Source organism: Olea europaea, chromosome 20 (assembly GCF_002742605.1).
Source record: "Olea europaea var. sylvestris chromosome 20, O_europaea_v1, whole genome shotgun sequence".
NCBI classification, from domain to species: domain Eukaryota; kingdom Viridiplantae; phylum Streptophyta; class Magnoliopsida; order Lamiales; family Oleaceae; genus Olea; species Olea europaea.
In genome coordinates this window covers 226,528-248,659 of record NC_036256.1, presented here as the reverse complement: position 1 = coordinate 248,659, position 22,132 = coordinate 226,528, and the positions used below count along the sequence as shown (strand labels likewise).

The window sequence follows — 22,132 nt, the reverse complement described above, 5'->3', positions numbered from 1 at the left end:
TCAAGCTCGGGCAGATTTTGTCGAGGAGTTCAAGAAGTCTGACGTTTTTAATGAGCTCAAGGGTGAATACGCAATGGGCTCGTGCTTTCATGCCCTAAAAGAGGCTCAAGCATTGATCCGCTCGAAGCCAGACGTGAAGCCCGAGGACTTGAAGGCTATCCCACAGGTGGCTGAGGACCTCGTCCTCTCCGAGTCAAAGGAGAATTTTGATGTCGAGGAGGTCGACATCGAGGGTGACAACGCCGAGGAAGACCAACGCAGCGCAGCCCAGCCAGAATATCGAAGACTAGACTTCTTGATCATTTATATTGAACATAATAACATTTGTTTTTGTTTTAGGAAAATTCAAGTATTCTGCTTGATCTTATTTGATGTTTTACTTATCAATGTTTATTCAAGGCATGAAGTGTATGGCTGATGTCTTGGGCATGTTAACGATCTCCTAATTAAATAGCTCGACATTTAAGACGAATTAAATAGCTCGACGCCCAAGATGAATTGATATCTCAACGCCTTAAGATAAATTAATATCTCGACGCTTTTAGATAAAGTAAATATCCTGACGTCCAAGATAAGTTGATATCTTGACGCCTAAGATGAATTAACATCTCGACGCCTAAGATAAATTAAATATCTCAACGTCCAAGACGAATTTAATACCTCCACACCTAAGATGAATTAACATCTCGATGCTTAAGAAGAATTAACTATCTCGGCGTCCAAGACGAATTTAATAGCTCGATGCCTAAGATGAATTAACATCTCGATGCCTAAGATAATTTGGTAAACTGCTCAAAAATCTCAACGACTTAATCCATATGAAGTTTCAAACAAAGGTAGTAACTCGATCTTAGGATCATCCTATGGAAATTATCTTGAGGACTAAATGACAATTGTAACTGACGTTCCTTGATAATGATATAGGGAAAGACTTGACTTGGCGGACAAGAAGCTCGACCTTAACTTTGGGCCCTTATCCCGAGGCTTTGGTTAAGCATATCGAGTATAGATCGGATGCTCAAACGCAACAAGCTCGAGCTTATTACCTTTAACGACTGATCCTTGTTCTCTCGCTTCTGAGGTATAGGGTAGTCCCAACCTATGATGAGTGATCCCCGAGCTATATCCTCGAGGACACTTCGGGCTTTTTCACCATTTTTATCACCAACATGCTTGGAATTCTATGTGCTTGAGAATTTACTTTGGATTTGTCTGCCCTGATTGGTATCTCATATGTGTTTGCTCGGGGCAAGGCTTGAGTTGCTTGCGTGGGGGCAAGGCTTTGATTTTCTAGTGCGGGGCAAGGTCTTGAGTTGCTTGCGCGGGGCAAGACTTTGATTTGCTTGTGCGGGGCAAGGTTTTGATTTGCTTGCTCGGGACAAGGCTTGAGTTGCTTGTGTGGGGCAAGGCTTAGATTTGCTAGCGTGGGGCGAGGCTTTTGTTTGTGGATCATCGAATTTAACTTTAATTGTAATATATTCTATTAATTGTCTTGGCATTCAGGCCTTATTGAAAAAGATTGACTTGGCACGTAGGTCGAAAAATAAACTTGGCACGAAGGCTTTATTGAAGAAAAAATTGACTTGGCACGTAGACTTTATTGAAGAAAAAATTGACTTAGCACGTAGGCCTTATTTCTAAAACATGGTGGAGCGGATTACTTGTAATATACTTTTAAGTTATCGACGTTCCATGACTTTGGGAGTGGTCTTCCCGAAGTGTCCCTCAAGTTGTATGTACCTCCTGGGAGCTGTCGTATGACTTCAAAATGTCCTTCCTAAACTGGTTCGAGTTTTTCAAGAGTATGACCAGCAGCTTCAACCTTTCTCAACACCAAATCTCTAGTTCTGAATCTTTACGACCTTACTCTTCTATTGAAATACTTTGTTGTTCTATCTTGGTAAGAGACTATTCTTAAGGCTGCCTAGTCACGAACTTCTTCCAAGAGGTCGAGATGTTCAGTGGTGTGCCCTGCTTCTTCGAGATTAAGTCTTCTTTGGTGGGGTAATCTTATTTCAATGGGAATGGTAGCTTCGATTCCAAAAGCTACTATGAAGGGGGCCTCCCTGGTGGCAGTCCTATGGGATGTTCTATATGTCCAAAGTATGGAAGGCAATTGTCGGACTAAGAACCTCTTGCATCTCCTATCCATGTTTGGAGGTCTTGCAATATGATCCGATTGGTGACCTCGGCTAGGCCATTACTTTGGGATGAGAAACTGACAGGTGGTGGTCAACCCCTAGGTTGGAATAGAAATCCTTGAATTGTATATTGTCAAACTGCCGGCCATTATCAGTTATGAGGACCTTTGGTATCTCGAACCTGCATATGATGGACTTCCAAACAAAAGTTCTTATCTTAGGCTCTGAGATCGTTGCCAAGGGCTCGAACTCAACCCACTTCGTAAAGTACTCAACTGCTACAACTACAAACTTCAATTGTCCTATAGTTATTAGAAACGGGCCGAGGTTATCGATCCCCCATTGCTCAAACGGGGCTGAGCAACTGATGTTGGTGAGGTTCTCTACGGGGGAGCGGATAACGTTGCCAAACCTCTGGCACTTATCACATTTCTTCACATATTCCAAGGCATCCTTCTTCATGGTAGGCCAGTAATACTCGCACCTTATGAGTTTGAAGGCTAATGCTCGAGCTCCTTGGTGGTTCCCGCATATCCCTTCATGAACTTCCCATAGGGCTTGGGAGGATTTCGAATGCTTAAGGCACCTAAGGTATGAAAGTGTGAGGCTTCTGCGAAACAAGACCCCATCAATAATGCAATATCTTGGAGCTTTTGACCGGATGCTCCTTGATGCCCGAGGGTCTTCTGGAATATTGCCATTTGTTATGAAGTCTACAATTGGGTCCATCCATGACGGCTCGTGATTAATGTCCATGACCCCAATGGTTGAATTGATACTAGGCTCGGTCACAAATCTGACATGTATTGTTCTATCAAGTCCATCTACTCCCATGAACACCAGCCTTGATAAGGCATCTGCCTTGCAATTGTCGGGCAATCTTCACAATTTCACACCTCTTTAATTTTCGTCGGAGATCATGAACTTTTAAGCAGTATAAGCTCATTTTCTCGTCTTTCTTCTCAAACATTCCATCAATCTGCCCCACTACCAGCTGGGAATCACTAAAAATTTTGATGTCTTCAAGTTCGAGATTAATGGCAAGTTCCATAGCTTTGATGACAGCCTCATACTTCGCCTCATTGTTGGTTGCCTCGAATTCGAACCTGAGTAAGATTAATGGCAAGTTCCATGGCTTTGATGACAGCCTCATACTTCGCCTCATTGTTGGTTGTCTCAAATTTGAACCTGAGTGCACATTGAATGTCCATGAGCATGTCCGGCGCCTGAGCCGGAGGAGTTTGATGCTCTATCCACGAGAATTTGCCAAACATCTATTGTAGTGCTCATGCCCTCTTCTGGACCCCGAGGATTTGGGGTGAGTTCTGCAATAAAGTCTGGTAAAGCTTGGGCTTTGATGGACGGACGGGGCTTGAACTCTATGTCAAACTCTCCAAGTTCAACTGCCCACTTTAGTAATCTGCTTGAGACGTCTGGCTTTTGAAGGATGTGTTTCAGAGGCTGATTGGTGAGCACAACAATGGGATGAGACTGAAAATATTGTCAAAGCTTTCATGATGCTACTATCAGGGCGAGGACAAGTTGCTCGGACAAAGTGTACCTTATCTCTGCATCAAGTAGGACTTTACTTATATAGTAAATGGGCTACTGGGCTCTGTTTACCTCTTTCACCAAGACACCGCTAACTGCATTCTGTTACACGACTAAGTACAAAAACAAAGGCCTCAATATTCTTCCTTATCAAATCAGCGAAGACTTTGTTGATGAGTCTCTGATATGTTGCCCCAGCATTTTTCAACCCGAATGACATCACCCTATAGTAATATATGGCTGAATCAGCCATGAATGAAGTCTTCTTTTGGTCTTTTCCGACCATAAGGATTTGATGATACTCTGAGAATGCATCTAAGAAGCTGTACAGCTTATGTCCGGATATGCTATCCACAAGATTGTCAATTCTAGGTAGCGGATAGCTGTCTTTAGGGCACGCCTTAGTGAGATCTGTGAAGTCGACGCAGACCCTCCATTTGTCACTGGTCTTCTTCACAAAAACAACATTAGCGAGCCAATCGGGGTATTGGACTTCCCTTATGAACCCCGCTCTCACCAATTTGCCGACCTCTTCCTGAATGATCACACGTCTTTCCGGCGCAAACTGCATCTTCCTTTGCTTAACAGGTTTGCCCCTGGGCTTATATTGAGTCTATGGACTACTACTTCAGGGTCTATCCCTGGCATATCCTCAACCTTCCATGCAAAAATATCGATGTTGTGGGACAGACAATTGACGACTTCCTCCCGGAGGCTGGCCTTGAGATCCAGACGATTAGTTATCATTTTTTCGTGCTCGAGCTCAACCACTTCCAATTCCTCAACCTGGGCAAGTCTACCTCTTAGCTCAAGCTCGAGCTTGAGGTCTGAAAGTTGCATGACGTCTGTACTCATTCCTCGGATGCTAGTAACATAGCACCGTCTGGCAGCTGTTTGGTCTCCTCGAACTACTTCGATGCCATGTCCTGTTAGGAACTTCATGGCCAGGTGGAAAGTTGATACGCTGGTTTGGATCTTGTTCAGCAGGGGTCTTCCCAAAATGATGTTGTAAGCCATAGGAGTGTTAACCACTTGGAAGGGTGTGATCTTTGTCACTTGGGCATTGTCAGAACCCAAAGTTAGCGGGAGCTCGACGATCCCTTCCAGGATAATGACTCCACCACCAAATCTCTGTAGAGGAGTTTTGACTGTTCTGAGCTGTTTGGGAGAGATCTCCATCTTAGCAAAAGCTTCCTGTGGCAGTATATTTGTTGCACTCCCCTTATTGATCAAAATCCTCTTTACTTCGAAGTTAGCCACAATTGCAGAGACCACCAAGGCATCGTCATGAGGATATGATACTCCTTCCAAATCTCTTGCTCCAAAGGTGATGTCTTTGAGTTTATCATGTGATAAACTTTGAGGTATGAGTATGCTGGCGAACATATTGCTTTCGCCCACTATTTGTGTCTCCTCCAGATGCTATGCCTCCAATGATAATATTAATGGTCCCGACAGTGGGTTGAACACTGCTTCCAGTTCCAGGCTCTTTCCGATTGTCACGGTCATTCTTCGGGCGTTTATAATGACCAATGTAATTCCTTAAGAGTCTTCTTTTAATGAGAGCTTCAATTTCTCGCAACAAAGCTTGACAATCCTCCGTGGTATGCCCATGATCTCGGTGAGATTCACAATACTTGCTCCTATCTCTTGAGTTAGGAGGCGACTTCATTCTTGAAAGCCACTTTAATTCTTTCATATCTTTGATCTCCATTAAGATATTTGCCTTGGAGGTGTTTAATTCGGGTAAGGGGCCTTTGTGGACCTTCATTCTTGCGCTTTTCCCGAGGATACTCTGGCCGAAAAACGAGATCATGTTGCTTCTTGTTCTCGGCCTTTTCATGGGGAGGACCAGGTCTCCTTGGATTCAGTGTTTCTTCCATATTAATGTATTTTTCAGCTTAGGTGAGGAGCTCGGTCACTGTCTGCGGTGGGGTCTTTGATAAGGACATCTTGAAAGCTTCACATCTTATGGCGTAAGTGAGGGCGAAGACAATCGCTGTGATGTGAAGGTCGGGTAGTTGAAACATTTCTTTGTCAAACCTTGTCATAAATCCTAGTAGGGTTTCACTTAGTCCCTGGCGAAGTTGCATGAGAGAGGCCGCAGTCTTTCTGATTCCCATTCTACTTGCAAAGAAGGCTGAGAACTTATCGGCCAAATCTGAGAATGAGGCTATGGAGTTAAGCTCCAATGTCGAGAACCAATCCCTAGCAGCATTAGTCAGCGTTTGCGGGAAGGCTTTGCACATAACCTAATCCGGCGCAACTTGCAAATTCATGACATCAGTATATACATTGAGATGGTTGATTGGGTCGGTTGTCCCATCATACTCTTTAATGCGAGGATATTTGAATCTTTCGGACTAGGAATATGACAATATCTTTGACATGAATGGAGTGTTAGGGATAAAACTCGTTGGCCTCCGAGCATTCCATTGCAGGCCAGCTATAATTCCTTCTTGAATGTTCTGGACAATCTCACAAGAATCCATGGTGACCGATCTCGAGCTCGAGGTCATATTGCGAATACCTGAGGTTCCTACTCTGCTAGTTACGAGGTTTGGTGGTCGTGCTCGAGCATCAGCCATAAAACTTCCATGCTCTGTCTGCGCTGGTGACGGATGTGAATTTCTTTAACTTAACAGTTGCGTGAGCATGGCCACCTGCTGATGGAGCTCTTCAAAGGCTTTCGTTATGATAACCACCGGCAGAGGTGCGGGCACTCCTGACGACTTTTCTTGAGGAGTCGGTTGATCTTCAGTAGGACGAGGGATGGGAGCGGATGAGCTTGCGGGAAGAAGACCTGATCGCGTTTTAACCATGGCTTTTGGTAGCGTTTCCCACAGACGGCGCCAATGATGCTACCAAAAATCGTACCTGTTGATTTTTCGAGCTTGAAGATTTTGAATGAGCACGATCGTAGTCTTCCAGTACCTGAAACAAATGCAACAAGGTATATTTTCGTTGTCCCTCTGATACTTAAGTCAGAAAGGGAATTATATGCTTGATGCTATAAATTGAAGAATAATGAGAACGTTCCTGAATAATGACCCATGGTTCTATATTTATAGTGGTGGGTGGCATTCTTCTAGTAGGACTCAACTATCTAGGAATCCTTATCCGATATAGTTCCATGAGGAAACATCGTTTGAATCCTACTATGATTAGAAGACCGATTATTAAGAGGACTCTCTTGGATTTAGGAGATGTGGTTTGAGGTATTCGTGTCAGATAAGAGTTCTCAGAGGATAGACATTCTCCTTAGCACGAGGAAGATGGTAGCTGAGGATCTCAAGCCATTTTCCCGAGGTCTTATTCCCTAGGACATCCCTAAATTCTGTGATAGTTGGTTGAACTGTAAGGGTCGGGCTTAGGATGTCCCGAGGACTTAATGAATCCCGAGCACTATTTATCGGGTAACGTAAAAGTAGGTCACCTGCAGTCATCGGGGGTAATATCATGCTCGGGTTATATAGGAAATGTCAGTATCAAGGGGTTATTTACAAACCTTTAATTAGAAATTATGGTTGCAAGGCCCACCCTAGATTTCCGGGGGTCCCAATTGGATTAAAATCTTGTTAAAATCTCCTTGTGATGGGGTCTTATTAAAATTGTAGAAACTAATTACACGTCGAGAAAAAGCATATTATACAAAAATGTGGCTACGACCATCACAATACAATTTCCACACTCTCACTCACCATTTTAACCTTTACTTCCTCAATTCTCAAGTGATGGCTGCTACACAGGAGGAAGTTCATGTTTGGTTCATTCTCCTGTTGAGGAAATAGATAGAAATGAAAGATTTGAAATGCACAAGTGTGTGTGGGTGGGGTTGTTTCACCACTGTGGGTGAGTTGATTGGTTGTTGGTATGTGTGGATGGCTGAGAAATGAACTAAAATCAATTTGTTTTTGTTCTCTATGAATTTTCTTTTGTTTTTATGTTGTTAAATTAAAGGCGTGAAGGTATTGATCAAATAATGGCAAAAATTACAATTTCTGTCACAAAATGACGTCGACCACATTTATTTTGTTATATAACTTCATTATATACAAATACTTCATTATATACAAATAGAATTATTGTTGCACAACTTTTAACATTTTTCCTTGCAAAAGAACCTTAAACACAGACTTTTGTAATGCTTGTGACCCGGGTGCTACAAATCAAGGTTTCAGGACCCTATTAATATAACATTCAAAGATTCGGGACCCAGGTGAAATTTAGCCCTTATTTTTATGGCATTCGGAGCCCATCGATTTAGACTCATTTTCGATCGCCGCCTTGGCTTATCTCTCTACAAACGCCATCGTGCTCTCTCTCTCTCTGGAAGCAACGTCGCCGCTTCTCCCAATCTTTATCTGCTGCAATCTGATACATTCGTCGGTAAGACCTTTCTAAAGAATTACACAAGAATTGCTAGAGATAAAAGGGAAAAGTGATAATACTCTATTTTATTGGTAACTTACCTCCGTCCTTTTTTGTTCGTGTTCCGCGGTTACGTTTCTCAATTGTTAAAAAACAAAAAGTGAGGTGCTGTAATTGGTTACACACTGTTTTGGGGTTTAGATTTGGTATTAATTACCAGATCTGGGTTTGGATTCAACAGTAAAAATATCTGTTCTTGCTGCGTGGTCTAGGGTTTTTTTCTATTCAAAAATTGGGGGTCTGATTTTTCTGAGTTGGGTTTTGGGTTTTTGATAGAAAACCCCATTCTAGGCGATTAGTCTGATTGCATAAGGGTTGTATTTGTTATATTTAAAGGAACACGAGCACCCTTATATATATGGCAGCTGGAAGACATGGGGGTTACAGAGACAATGAATTCAGGGACCGAGAGACGGATTTAGGGATGTCAAGGAAGGAGGTTGGGCATCTGAAAGGTGATTTTGAGCTGATCAGGGAAGATGATCCAGATTACGGGGTTGGTCTGCATCGAGTTCTAGAAAGTAGGGATTTCAGGGGTAGGGTCAGGCAGAAGGATATTAAGGAACGGGAGGCAATGAATGGTGGATATCACTCTACTTCAAGTCGGAGTCAATCGGGTAGTAGTGATGGTGGTCCGAGGAGATGCGGGTTAGCGGTTCAGGCCATGGACCGAGAGCCTGGGGAGCTGTCTAGTGATGGGTCTGATGGGGCAATTGATTCAGAAATGCGGTCTAATAAAGAGTTTGAGGCTAAGAAGTTAGAAAATGGAAATCACTCCTTCCCCTTGGAGAATAAGAAACGTAAGTTTTCACCAATTGTTTGGGATATAGATGATAGGGAAGTAAGCCGAACAGTCAAGAATCAGAATATCACTGAAACCACTAATTTACCACCTCCGCCTCCTTTACCCAAGTTTTACAACCAGTCACCTAAAAATATCTGTGATGGGGATGTGGAGATTTTACCTAGAGATGACAGTAAGATTCGGAGTTTGGAATCATCATCTCCTAATATTGACTCGCTGACTGAATTGTTGAAATTCCCTGCTGAAAATTCTTCTCCGCCCCCCGAGGAACAGCCCCAGAATAATGACCGAGGAGCAGGGGCATTAGATGATGATGATTATGTGCCTACTCGAACCATAATATCCTCTCGATGGGCAAATGATGCGGACTCCTCGGCAGATGAAGGTGAGATTTCTGAGAATGAAGATATTAAGAGAGTGAAGACAAGGAAGTACGAGTCTGAAGCTGCTGAAGTAAGAGGACATAGGAAATCAATAAGTCCGGAGCTTGGGGAAGTTAAAAGAGAAGGTTCTGAACGAACTAGGGGAAGGTCCTTTGGATCTGAGGAGCGTGTTAGGTCTTCCAGTAGAGATAGTTACCCTGAAAGTGATGGTAAAAATGACTACATGGAGATAGATGAGGATCACAATTTTGATGGTACTAGTGTTAGCCATTCTGATACGGAATCTGAGGATGAGCATGGTTATCGGGGGGCACCAGAGCCTGTACTGCCTCCACATAGGACTGTGAATATGCTTCAAGGATGCAGAAGTGTTGATGAGTTTGAGAGACTAAACAAGATAGATGAAGGCACTTATGGGGTCGTCTATAGAGCCATGGATAAGAAGACTGGAGAAATTGTTGCACTGAAGAAGGTCAAGATGGAGAAAGAAAGGGAAGGGTTTCCTTTGACTTCTCTCCGGGAAATAAACATTCTTCTGTCATTTCACCATAGCTCAATTGTGGATGTTAAAGAAGTAGTTGTGGGGAGCAATCTTGACAGCATTTTTATGGTTATGGAGTACATGGAGCATGATCTTAAGGCTTTGATGGAAACAATGAAACAACCGTTCAGTCAAAGTGAAGTTAAATGCCTTATGCTCCAGCTATTAGAGGGTGTAAAGTATCTTCATGATAACTGGGTGCTTCACCGGGACTTGAAAACTTCAAATTTGCTTTTAAATAACCGCGGTGAGTTGAAGATATGTGATTTTGGACTGGCTCGTCAGTATGGGAGCCCACTAAAGCCATATACTCATTTGGTTGTTACTTTATGGTACCGGTGAGCATCATTCTATATGGATCTTTTATCCTTAAAAACATTGCTCTATGTTTTGGTCTAATTTTTCCTATATCTATTTGTTTACAATGGTATGTTTTGTCAGTATCATTTTTACTTGTATAATGGAGGAGATATGTATTTTGGAGTTACAATCATTTTAATTATTGATGCCGTTGTCCTTCGGTTCTATTCATTGGCAAGAGTAGTGTGTCTGAGCATTTATTTTGTACATACCTATTATATGTTCTCTGGTTAAAGAATTAATTTACTTGCAGGGCGCCGGAACTTCTTATGGGAGCCAAACAGTACTCTACAGCTATTGATATGTGGTCCCTGGGATGTATTATGGCTGAACTGTTATCAAAAGAGCCATTGTTCAATGGGAAAACAGAGTTTGACCAGCTCGACAAGGTACATATTTCAGTAGGTTAATTTAGATTAATTAATCATTACTTGCGGAGTCGTCAATATTTTAATTGAGTCTTATTTTATGTGGCCTGATTAGTTTCTTTCTGGATGTTCATACAGATTTTCAGAATCCTTGGCACACCGAATGAGACAATTTGGCCTGGCTTTTCCAAACTTCCTGGTGTCAAGGTCAACTTCGTCAAGCATCAGTGAGTATTTTATACCGTATACTCAATTTTGTTGCAGTTGACTTAAAAAATTTATGTTTTCTCCTTTTTGCCACTGTTTTCCCAGGCTTCCAGCTTTGGGTGATTCTGGTCTGGCTTTCTGGCCTTTGTTGGTGACAGTTTAAATTACTACTAAAATGCCATGTTTCTACTAACTAGTGATATATTCCTTTCAGGTACAATCTATTGCGTAGGAAATTTCCAGCTACATCTTTTACTGGGTCACCAGTACTTTCTGATGCTGGATTTGACCTGTTGAACAAGCTTCTAACTTATGACCCTGATAAGGTATTTTATACCTATAAAAATACCCAACCAAATCTTTTGATAATTGAATATCCTTTCTTCACAATTGCTAACTTTCTGTTGGCTAACTCTGCAGCGGATAACTGCTGAAGCAGCTCTGAACCATGAATGGTTCCGTGAAGTTCCACTTCCCAAGTCAAAGGAGTTCATGCCTACTTTTCCAGCTCAACATGCACAAGACAGGTATAGGTGTCCTGTCAGTGTGAGTTTCATGTAAATTCCGTGAGTTGTTTATGTTAAATTTGTTTGTTTTTGATGGATTTTCAGGCGTACGCGTAGACTAATGAAGAGTCCTGATCCGTTAGAAGAGCAGCGGAGGAAGGAGTTGCAACAAGGAGAACTTGGCACTGGTGGTTTGTTTGGCCAATAACTTCCGAGTATTTGTTCTTTGGTTATCTTGTAATATCTGAGACATACATGGTTAAGGTGAGAACTATGGATTGGAAGGAAGTTGCAAACATTGGTTGTGAGACGATTGCTCGTGCTGTTATTTAGGAAGCACACCTGATGAATTAGGTGGACACGATTCTCTTGTCTTTGCACATGTGAATTGCATATGGTGCAGGTTGATTTGTCTTCTTGGCCTTTGCTGTCCGAGGGCAATCCATCTTTGGTACTGCTTTCAAGCAAGGTGTGGCATAAGGCACTTCCAGTTATGGGACTGTTTCAGTTTGAACTCGTGTATGTAACATATTTTATATTGGTCACTGTAAACAATTTTCTTAAAATTGTTTAAATACCAGAACAGTACGGTTTACTTTGGAACTCTTAGTGCTATTGTTTTTTAATTCTCATATTGTGTTTGCAAGAGATGGTGATGTAAAGCGGGGAGGGGGCAATCTTAGCCTTTCATGTCGAAGAATTTGACAGAAAGAATTGCACTCTGAAGGTAATTAACAAATCTGAATGCATGGATGTAATGAAGAATTCGGAATTTGCTGTGTCTACATTGAAAGGCTATTCCCTTAGATCTTGACTGGGTCTTTAGTTCCATGGGTTACAAATGCATTTTACTGATTTTATTATTATTATCATTTTTACCACGTGGTCATGCGATATCTTTGTAGTCTGGAGCAGCAATTTGTTTTATTCTTATGCAAAATGCTGTTCAGCTCCATGTGGTTTTTCTTTGTTGCTCTTTCATGTATTTGTTGTCAAGTGTAGCATTTGGAAATGGAGCCTTAATCAATGTGTTAATTTGATTTCTGAATACAACCTCTGATGGATTTTTTTCCTTTTTTTCTATACAATAACTCTTTTAGAGTACATATTGATCCTTTCGAAACTTGAATGGCACCCAGAGTGCAAGATGCAGTAATAACATCTGATGAGATATTTTATTCCAGTGCTTTCCTTTGCTTAACAGGTTTGGCCCCTGGGCTTATGTTGAGCCTATGGACTGCTACTTTGGGGTCTATCCCTGGCATATCCTCAACCTTCCATGCAAAAACATCAATGTTGCGGGACAGGTAATTGATGACTTCCTCTTGGAGGCTAGCCTTGAGATCCTGACCAATAGTTACCGTTTTTCTATACTCGAGCTCGACCACTTCCAATTCCTCAATCGGGGCAAGTCTACCTCTTAGCTTGAGCTCAGCTTGAGGTCTGAAAGTTGCAAGATGTTTGTACTCATTCCTCGGATGCTAGTAACATAGCACTGTCTAGCAGCTGTTTGGTCTCCTTGAACTACTCCGATGCCATGACCTATGGGGAACTTCATGGCGAGGTGGAAAGTTGACACAATAGCCTAGATCTTGTTCAGTAGGGGTCTTCCCAGAATGATGTTGTAGGCCATTGGGGCATTAACCACTTGGAATGGTGTGATCTCCGTCACTTGTGTACTACCAGCTCCTAACGTAAGCGGGAGCTCGACAATGCCTTCAGGGATAATGACTCCACCACCAAATCCTTGTAGGGGAGTTTTTACTGCTTTGAGCTGTTTGGGAGAGATTCCCTTTTTGGTGAAAGCCTCCTGCGACAGTATGTTCGATGCACTCCCATTATCAACCAGAATCCTCCTTACTTCGAAGTTTGCCACAACCGCAAAGACAACCAAGGCATCGTCATCAGGATGTGATATTCCTTCCAAATCTCTTGCTCCGAAAGTGATGTATTTGACTTCATCACGGGATTCTCTTGGGGTATGAGCATGTTGGTGGGCATACTGCTTTCGCCCACTACTTGTGTCTCCGCCGGATGCTATGCCCCCAACGATAATATTAATGGTTCCGACAGTGGGTTGAGCACTGCTTCCAGCCCCAGGCTCTTTCTGATTGTCCCGGTCATTCCTTGGCCGTTTATCATGACCAATGTAATTTTTTAAAAATCCTCTTTTAATGAGAGCTTTGATTTCCCGCTGCAAAGCTTGACAATCTTCCATGGTATGCCCATGATCCCGATGAAATTCACAATATTTGCTCCTATCTCTTGTGTCAGGGGGGGACTTTATCCTCGAAGGCCTCTTTAATTCTTTCATATCCTTAATCGCCATCAAGATATTGGTTTTAGAGGTGTTCAACCGAGTTAAAGATGCTGAGGGCGCCTCATTTCTTCGCTTTCTCGAGGATGCTCATGTTGGGGAACGGGATCATGTTGCCTCTTGTTTTCGACCTTTTCATGAGGAGGACCCGCTCTCCTTGGATTTAACGTCTCCTTCATATTGATGTACTTTTCAGCTTGGTTAAGGAGCTCAGTTATTGTCTGTGGTGGGGTCTTTGATAAAGATATTTTGAAGACCTCACACCTTATGGCATAGGTGAGGGCAAAAATTGCTGCTGTAATGTGGAGGTCGGGTATTTGAAGTCTTTCCTTGTTAAATCTTGTCATAAAACCTCGTAGGGTTTCATTTGGCCCCTAGCGTAGTTGCATGAGGGAGGCTGCGGTTCTCCTGATTCGTTTTCTACTCGCAAAGAAGGCTGAGAACTTATCAGCGAAATCTGAGAATGAGGCTATGGAGTTGAGCTCCAATGTCGAGAACCAATCCCTAGCAGCATTAGTCAGCGTTTGCGGGAAGGCTTTGCACATAACCTAATCCGGTGCAACTTGCAAATTCATGACATCAGTATATACATTGAGATGGTTGATTGGGTCGGTTGTCCCATCATACTCTTTAATGCGAGGATATTTGAATCTTTCGGACTAGGAATATGACAATATCTTTGACATGAATGGAGTGTTAGGGATAAAACTCGTTGGCCTCCGAGCATTCCATTACAGGCCAGCTATAATTCCTTCTTGAATGTTCTGGACAATCTCACAAGAATCCATGGCGACCGATCTCGAGCTCGAGGTCATATTGCGAATACCTGAGGTTCCTACTCTGCTAGTTACGAGGTTTGGTGGTCGTGCTCGAGCATCAGCCATAAAACTTCCATGCTCTGTCTGCGCTGGTGACGGATGTGAATTTCTTTAACTTAACAGTTGCGTGAGCATGGCCACCTGCTGATGGAGCTCTTCAAAGGCTTTCGTTATGATAACCACCGGCAGAGGTGCGGGCACTCCTGACGACTTTTCTTGAGGAGTCGGTTGATCTTCAGTAGGACGAGGGATGGGAGCGGATGAGCTTGCGGGAAGAAGACCTGATCGCGTTTTAACCATGGCTTTTGGTAGCGTTTCCCACAGACGGCGCCAATGATGCTACCAAAAATCGTACCTGTTGATTTTTCGAGCTTGAAGATTTTGAATGAGCACGATCGTAGTCTTCCAGTACCTGAAACAAAGGCAACAAGGTATATTTTCGTTGTCCCTCTGATACTTAAGTCAGAAAGGGAATTATATGCTTGATGCTATAAATTGAAGAATAATGAGAACGTTCCTGAATAATGACCCATGGTTCTATATTTATAGTGGTGGGTGGCATTCTTCTAGTAGGACTCAACTATCTAGGAATCCTTATCCGATATAGTTCCATGAGGAAACATCGTTTGAATCCTACTATGATTAGAAGACCGATTATTAAGAGGACTCTCTTGGATTTAGGAGATGTGGTTTGAGGTATTCGTGTCAGATAAGAGTTCTCAGGGGATAGACATTCTCCTTAGCACGAGGAAGATGGTAGCTGAGGATCTCAAGCCATTTTCCCGAGGTCTTATTCCCTAGGACATCCCTAAATTCTGTGATAGTTGGTTGAACTGTAAGGGTCGGGCTTAGGATGTCCCGAGGACTTAATGAATCCCGAGCACTATTTATCGGGTAACGTAAAAGTAGGTCACCTGCAGTCATCGGGGGTAATATCATGCTCGGGTTATATAGGAAATGTCAGTATCAAGGGGTTATTTACAAACCTTTAATTAGAAATTATGGTTGCAAGGCCCACCCTAGATTTCCGGGGGTCCCAATTGGATTAAAATCTTGTTAAAATCTCCTTGTGATGGGGTCTTATTAAAATTGTAGAAACTAATTACACGTCGAGAAAAAGCATATTATACAAAAATGTGGCTACGACCATCACAATACAATTTCCACACTCTCACTCACCATTTTAACCTTTACTTCCTCAATTCTCAAGTGATGGCTGCTACACAGGAGGAAGTTCATGTTTGGTTCATTCTCCTGTTGAGGAAATAGATAGAAATGAAAGATTTGAAATGCACAAGTGTGTGTGGGTGGGGTTGTTTCACCACTGTGGGTGAGTTGATTGGTTGTTGGTATGTGTGGATGGCTGAGAAATGAACTAAAATCAATTTGTTTTTGTTCTCTATGAATTTTCTTTTGTTTTTATGTTGTTAAATTAAAGGCGTGAAGGTATTGATCAAATAATGGCAAAAATTACAATTTCTGTCACAAAATGACGTCGACCACATTTATTTTGTTATATAACTTCATTATATACAAATACTTCATTATATACAAATAGAATTATTGTTGCACAACTTTTAACATTTTTCCTTGCAAAAGAACCTTAAACACAGACTTTTGTAATGCTTGTGACCCGGGTGCTACAAATCAAGGTTTCAGGACCCTATTAATATAACATTCAAAGATTCGGGACCCAGGTGAAATTTAGCCCTTATTTTTATGGCATTCGGAGCCCATCGATTTAGACTCATTTTCGATCGCCGCCTTGGCTTATCTCTCTACAAACGCCATCGTGCTCTCTCTCTCTCTGGAAGCAACGTCGCCGCTTCTCCCAATCTTTATCTGCTGCAGTCTGATACATTCGTCGGTAAGACCTTTCTAAAGAATTACACAAGAATTGCTAGAGATAAAAGGGAAAAGTGATAATACTCTATTTTATTGGTAACTTACCTCCGTCCTTTTTTGTTCGTGTTCCGCGGTTACGTTTCTCAATTGTTAAAAAACAAAAAGTGAGGTGCTGTAATTGGTTACACACTGTTTTGGGGTTTAGATTTGGTATTAATTACCAGATCTGGGTTTGGATTCAACAGTAAAAATATCTGTTCTTGCTGCGTGGTCTAGGGTTTTTTTCTATTCAAAAATTGGGGGTCTGATTTTTCTGAGTTGGGTTTTGGGTTTTTGATAGAAAACCCCATTCTAGGCGATTAGTCTGATTGCATAAGGGTTGTATTTGTTATATTTAAAGGAACACGAGCACCCTTATATATATGGCAGCTGGAAGACATGGGGGTTACAGAGACAATGAATTCAGGGACCGAGAGACGGATTTAGGGATGTCAAGGAAGGAGGTTGGGCATCTGAAAGGTGATTGTGAGCTGATCAGGGAAGATGATCCAGATTACGGGGTTGGTCTGCATCGAGTTCTAGAAAGTAGGGATTTCAGGGGTAGGGTCAGGCAGAAGGATATTAAGGAACGGGAGGCAATGAATGGTGGATATCACTCTACTTCAAGTCGGAGTCAATCGGGTAGTAGTGATGGTGGTCCGAGGAGATGCGGGTTAGCGGTTCAGGCCATGGACCGAGAGCCTGGGGAGCTGTCTAGTGATGGGTCTGATGGGGCAATTGATTCAGAAATGCGGTCTAATAAAGAGTTTGAGGCTAAGAAGTTAGAAAATGGAAATCACTCCTTCCCCTTGGAGAATAAGAAACGTAAGTTTTCACCAATTGTTTGGGATATAGATGATAGGGAAGTAAGCCGAACAGTCAAGAATCAGAATATCACTGAAACCACTAATTTACCACCTCCGCCTCCTTTACCCAAGTTTTACAACCAGTCACCTAAAAATATCTGTGATGGGGATGTGGAGATTTTACCTAGAGATGACAGTAAGATTCGGAGTTTGGAATCATCATCTCCTAATATTGACTCGCTGACTGAATTGTTGAAATTCCCTGCTGAAAATTCTTCTCCGCCCCCCGAGGAACAGCCCCAGAATAATGACCGAGGAGCAGGGGCATTAGATGATGATGATTATGTGCCTACTCGAACCATAATATCCTCTCGATGGGCAAATGATGCGGACTCCTCGGCAGATGAAGGTGAGATTTCTGAGAATGAAGATATTAAGAGAGTGAAGACAAGGAAGTACGAGTCTGAAGCTGCTGAAGTAAGAGGACATAGGAAATCAATAAGTCCGGAGCTTGGGGAAGTTAAAAGAGAAGGTTCTGAACGAACTAGGGGAAGGTCCTTTGGATCTGAGGAGCGTGTTAGGTCTTCCAGTAGAGATAGTTACCCTGAAAGTGATGGTAAAAATGACTACATGGAGATAGATGAGGATCACAATTTTGATGGTACTAGTGTTAGCCATTCTGATACGGAATCTGAGGATGAGCATGGTTATCGGGGGGCACCAGAGCCTGTACTGCCTCCACATAGGACTGTGAATATGCTTCAAGGATGCAGAAGTGTTGATGAGTTTGAGAGACTAAACAAGATAGATGAAGGCACTTATGGGGTCGTCTATAGAGCCATGGATAAGAAGACTGGAGAAATTGTTGCACTGAAGAAGGTCAAGATGGAGAAAGAAAGGGAAGGGTTTCCTTTGACTTCTCTCCGGGAAATAAACATTCTTCTGTCATTTCACCATAGCTCAATTGTGGATGTTAAAGAAGTAGTTGTGGGGAGCAATCTTGACAGCATTTTTATGGTTATGGAGTACATGGAGCATGATCTTAAGGCTTTGATGGAAACAATGAAACAACCGTTCAGTCAAAGTGAAGTTAAATGCCTTATGCTCCAGCTATTAGAGGGTGTAAAGTATCTTCATGATAACTGGGTGCTTCACCGGGACTTGAAAACTTCAAATTTGCTTTTAAATAACCGCGGTGAGTTGAAGATATGTGATTTTGGACTGGCTCGTCAGTATGGGAGCCCACTAAAGCCATATACTCATTTGGTTGTTACTTTATGGTACCGGTGAGCATCATTCTATATGGATCTTTTATCCTTAAAAACATTGCTCTATGTTTTGGTCTAATTTTTCCTATATCTATTTGTTTACAATGGTATGTTTTGTCAGTATCATTTTTACTTGTATAATGGAGGAGATATGTATTTTGGAGTTACAATCATTTTAATTATTGATGCCGTTGTCCTTCGGTTCTATTCATTGGCAAGAGTAGTGTGTCTGAGCATTTATTTTGTACATACCTATTATATGTTCTCTGGTTAAAGAATTAATTTACTTGCAGGGCGCCGGAACTTCTTATGGGAGCCAAACAGTACTCTACAGCTATTGATATGTGGTCCCTGGGATGTATTATGGCTGAACTGTTATCAAAAGAGCCATTGTTCAATGGGAAAACAGAGTTTGACCAGCTCGACAAGGTACATATTTCAGTAGGTTAATTTAGATTAATTAATCATTACTTGCGGAGTCGTCTATAGTTTAATTGAGTCTTATTTTATGTGGCCTGATTAGTTTCTTTCTGGATGTTCATACAGATTTTCAGAATCCTTGGCACACCGAATGAGACAATTTGGCCTGGCTTTTCCAAACTTCCTGGTGTCAAGGTCAACTTCGTCAAGCATCAGTGAGTATTTTATACCGTATACTCAATTTTGTTGCAGTTGACTTAAAAAATTTATGTTTTCTCCTTTTTGCCACTGTTTTCCCAGGCTTCCAGCTTTGGGTGATTCTGGTCTGGCTTTCTGGCCTTTGTTGGTGACAGTTTAAATTACTACTAAAATGCCATGTTTCTACTAACTAGTGATATATTCCTTTCAGGTACAATCTATTGCGTAGGAAATTTCCAGCTACATCTTTTACTGGGTCACCAGTACTTTCTGATGCTGGATTTGACCTGTTGAACAAGCTTCTAACTTATGACCCTGATAAGGTATTTTATACCTATAAAAATACCCAACCAAATCTTTTGATAATTGAATATCCTTTCTTCACAATTGCTAACTTTCTGTTGGCTAACTCTGCAGCGGATAACTGCTGAAGCAGCTCTGAACCATGAATGGTTCCGTGAAGTTCCACTTCCCAAGTCAAAGGAGTTCATGCCTACTTTTCCAGCTCAACATGCACAAGACAGGTATAGGTGTCCTGTCAGTATGAGTTTCATGTAAATTCCGTGAGTTGTTTATGTTAAATTTGTTTGTTTTTGATGGATTTTCAGGCGTACGCGTAGACTAATGAAGAGTCCTGATCCGTTAGAAGAGCAGCGGAGGAAGGAGTTGCAACAAGGAGAACTTGGCACTGGTGGTTTGTTTGGCCAATAACTTCCGAGTATTTGTTCTTTGGTTATCTTGTAATATCTCAGACATACATGGTTAAGGTGAGAACTATGGATTGGAAGGAAGTTGCAAACATTGGTTGTGAGACGATTGCTCGTGCTGTTATTTAGGAAGCACACCTGATGAATTAGGTGGACACGATTTAAAAGCATTTCTAAATTATCTAAAATTATCTACTCTTCTTTCTCATCTTTGGTAAATATGTATATCATAGTTCTGACAGATCAAGTTGCATGGATGTCCAGCTTTTGGGCAATGATAATAGAGCTGTTAATCCCTTGATATCTGACATTGTAATAAGACTTGTCATTTTAATAGGCTTTCCTGACTGACACTCCTATTATGCTTTATGTTGGATGACCTTCCATTAGGGTTTATGGATCTCAAACTGATCCGACAACCATTGTTTTAGACGTAGTCTCATGGATCGTAATGGTGATTACTAGGTCTAATGACCATTGTAAAGTTACAGAATCAGCTACTCGAGTCATGGGTGTTGGTGCTAAACTGAGGTAAGGATTTGATGTTTAGTGATCCAGAGTCTGATAAGGGTGTTTTATGTTAATTGATTGGAAGAGTGGTTGCTTGTTGGGAATTGTAGCTGGCTATAAATATTTCTGTTTTCTGATGTTGGTCGCTCTTGACTGTCAATATGATTCATAGGATCTCGACTTTAAGAATTTTGACGACCTTATCATTTGATACCACAGTCTAGTTTTAGGAAAGATTGCTGTTGTCTCTAGCTATTGTTGTTTCCCTTTTGATTTGGTGTAAAGTTCTATTATTGAGGACTTCAAGGTGGATGATGTTTAAGAAGTCTGACACATGAGAATGCTGTTTCTGGGTTTGTGATAGTCTGGGCCTTCTTCTCCTCGATGATGTGTACACACAAGGGCACACGTTTGATCGAATCTACAATTTGAAACTTGCTAGGTCTCATACTCTCTGATGATGCAAGGACTGTTAGCGTATCTGATCATATATGCATTATCTTTAGGCATTTCTATAAATGAAAAGGAAGGTTTTAGATGCGAGTTGTAAAAACATCTGTCAGCTGGCAGAAGTACTTATTCTCATCATGGTAATTGATTTAGAACCTGGCCATGGATATCTTCACTGATTTTGATGACTCTTTTTCCTGTATTCATTTAGATGGCAAGACTGCAATTTGCAGGCGAGCTGCTTTAATGCACAATGCTACGTTTTTATTACTACCGATTAATTTTGCGAATTTTTTCTTGGATCAACACCGTTGCAACATGGTGTCGCAAAACAATGCTGTCGAAGTTGAGAACTTGTGCAGGCTAGAAAAGTAGTCTGAAGCTTTTGTGCTGCAGCAATAAATATCTGCATCCTACTTGGCCAAAATCGTACTCCAGCTCTGCAGGAGAGAATCTAAATCAGAAGTTGGGCTAGAGAGTTGGTGCGAGAGAGAGGCAAGTACTTTCGTGAATGAAAGAATTAAGTCGATCAATCTTTTATTGGGCACGGGGAGCCTGCCTAAGACCATCATAATGTATATAGAAATTTTATTTTTTCTCCTTCGAAATCAACAATCTGTTATAGCTTTTCAAGCGTGAAGAATGGGTGGCAAAGAATCATGACTTATGGCTGGGTTTCTATTCATTTCAAGTGAAAATATATAATGATGGATGGGATTTCTTCCAATCCCCAAACGTGTCTTACATCTACGTTATGATCAAATGGCTACAAACACCGTATTTGAAATTTGGTTAGGTGGTGATTTTGGATGTCTAATTGTCGATGGTAATGGTAATTACTTTAATCTTGAATTGCGGCTCATTTTCATAAGTAATGGAGAATGAAAATGCTATTGAAAGATTACCAAGACGATTGATTGTCAAGGATGTAGATGAGATATGATTAGGGTTGTCAATGAATTAGATTTAGATGCGAATTTGATAAAGTTAATGAGAGATGAATTTAGTCTCGTCAATACTTTGTTTGCATTTCTTTATTTTTTTCATCATTTTTGTTCCTTCTAAAAGATTTCGCTTCTAGGCTAGCCAATTGTAAATGAAGATGTAATGCTATTCATGACGGCCTTGATTGAAGTACACCTCATAATGCCGGTCTAGTAAATTGCGCTTTTTCGCTAGGTGATTGATTTTTACAGGATTTGAGTTCTCATTATATCATATGGATATTTCTTGTAATAAATTTTTATGCTTGTAATCTCTTCTGCTTTTTTGCAGTGATGAAAAGCATTTCTAAATTATCTAAAATTATCTATTCCTCTTTCTCATCTTTGCAATGGTGAAAAGCATTTCTAAATTATCTAAAATTATCTATTCCTCTTTCTCATCTTTGCAATGGTGAAAAGCATTTCTAAATTATCTAAAATTATCTATTCCTCTTTCTCATCTTTGCAATGGTGAAAA

General features: G+C 41.3%; 4 protein-coding genes across 7 annotated transcripts; 2 read left to right on the top strand and 2 right to left on the bottom strand.

Moving 5' to 3' along the window:
* Positions 1-5,593: 5,593 nt before the first annotated feature.
* On the bottom strand, positions 5,594-5,941 carry LOC111369264. The gene has a single exon (XM_022990714.1). It carries the CDS (start codon positions 5,939-5,941, stop codon positions 5,594-5,596), a length of 348 nt encoding a protein of 115 aa, XP_022846482.1.
* A 2,013-nt stretch (positions 5,942-7,954) lies between these two features.
* LOC111369301 (cyclin-dependent kinase G-2-like) lies at positions 7,955-12,408 on the top strand. Of its 3 annotated transcripts, none has more exons than XR_002698102.1 (7): positions 7,955-10,190; positions 10,466-10,601; positions 10,719-10,807; positions 10,893-10,915; positions 11,002-11,113; positions 11,208-11,314; positions 11,399-12,374. XR_002698102.1 is itself a non-coding variant. In XM_022990762.1 (6 exons), exons 1-6 carry the CDS (start codon positions 8,482-8,484, stop codon positions 11,499-11,501), a joined length of 2,256 nt encoding a protein of 751 aa, XP_022846530.1. In that variant the 5' UTR covers positions 7,956-8,481; the 3' UTR covers positions 11,502-12,374. The 3 variants fall into 3 exon arrangements, 1 of the variants encoding a protein (XP_022846530.1); XR_002698101.1 differs by lacking the exon at positions 10,893-10,915 and having other exon boundaries at positions 7,956-10,190; positions 11,399-11,812; positions 11,941-12,408; XM_022990762.1 differs by lacking the exon at positions 10,893-10,915 and having other exon boundaries at positions 7,956-10,190.
* Positions 12,409-12,878: 470 nt separating this feature from the next.
* LOC111369263 lies at positions 12,879-13,622 on the bottom strand. The gene has a single exon (XM_022990713.1). It carries the CDS (start codon positions 13,620-13,622, stop codon positions 12,879-12,881), a length of 744 nt encoding a protein of 247 aa, XP_022846481.1.
* A 2,550-nt stretch (positions 13,623-16,172) lies between these two features.
* On the top strand, positions 16,173-19,868 carry LOC111369300 (cyclin-dependent kinase G-2-like). 2 transcript variants are annotated; one of them, XR_002698100.1, is made up of 7 exons: positions 16,173-18,404; positions 18,680-18,815; positions 18,933-19,021; positions 19,107-19,129; positions 19,216-19,327; positions 19,422-19,528; positions 19,613-19,868. XR_002698100.1 is itself a non-coding variant. In XM_022990761.1 (6 exons), exons 1-6 carry the CDS (start codon positions 16,696-16,698, stop codon positions 19,713-19,715), a joined length of 2,256 nt encoding a protein of 751 aa, XP_022846529.1. In that variant the 5' UTR covers positions 16,175-16,695; the 3' UTR covers positions 19,716-19,868. The 2 variants fall into 2 exon arrangements, 1 of the variants encoding a protein (XP_022846529.1); XM_022990761.1 differs by lacking the exon at positions 19,107-19,129 and having other exon boundaries at positions 16,175-18,404.
* Positions 19,869-22,132: the final 2,264 nt, after the last annotated feature.

What these genes read in the sequence shown, in the direction of transcription:
- LOC111369264 (XM_022990714.1), bottom strand. Translation starts at nt 5,941, where the DNA reads ATGTGCAAAGCCTTCCCGCAAACGCTGACTAATGCTGCTAGGGATTGG.
- LOC111369301 (XM_022990762.1), top strand. Translation starts at nt 8,482, where the DNA reads ATGGCAGCTGGAAGACATGGGGGTTACAGAGACAATGAATTCAGGGAC. An exon ending in GTTGTTACTTTATGGTACCG is followed by an intron (nt 10,191 to 10,465) that starts GTGAGCATCATT and finishes ATTTACTTGCAG; the next exon opens with GGCGCCGGAACTTCTTATGG. An exon ending in GCTCAACATGCACAAGACAG is followed by an intron (nt 11,315 to 11,398) that starts GTATAGGTGTCC and finishes ATGGATTTTCAG; the next exon opens with GCGTACGCGTAGACTAATGA.
- LOC111369263 (XM_022990713.1), bottom strand. Translation starts at nt 13,622, where the DNA reads ATGGCGATTAAGGATATGAAAGAATTAAAGAGGCCTTCGAGGATAAAG.
- LOC111369300 (XM_022990761.1), top strand. Translation starts at nt 16,696, where the DNA reads ATGGCAGCTGGAAGACATGGGGGTTACAGAGACAATGAATTCAGGGAC. An exon ending in GTCAACTTCGTCAAGCATCA is followed by an intron (nt 19,022 to 19,215) that starts GTGAGTATTTTA and finishes TATTCCTTTCAG; the next exon opens with GTACAATCTATTGCGTAGGA. An exon ending in TAACTTATGACCCTGATAAG is followed by an intron (nt 19,328 to 19,421) that starts GTATTTTATACC and finishes CTAACTCTGCAG; the next exon opens with CGGATAACTGCTGAAGCAGC.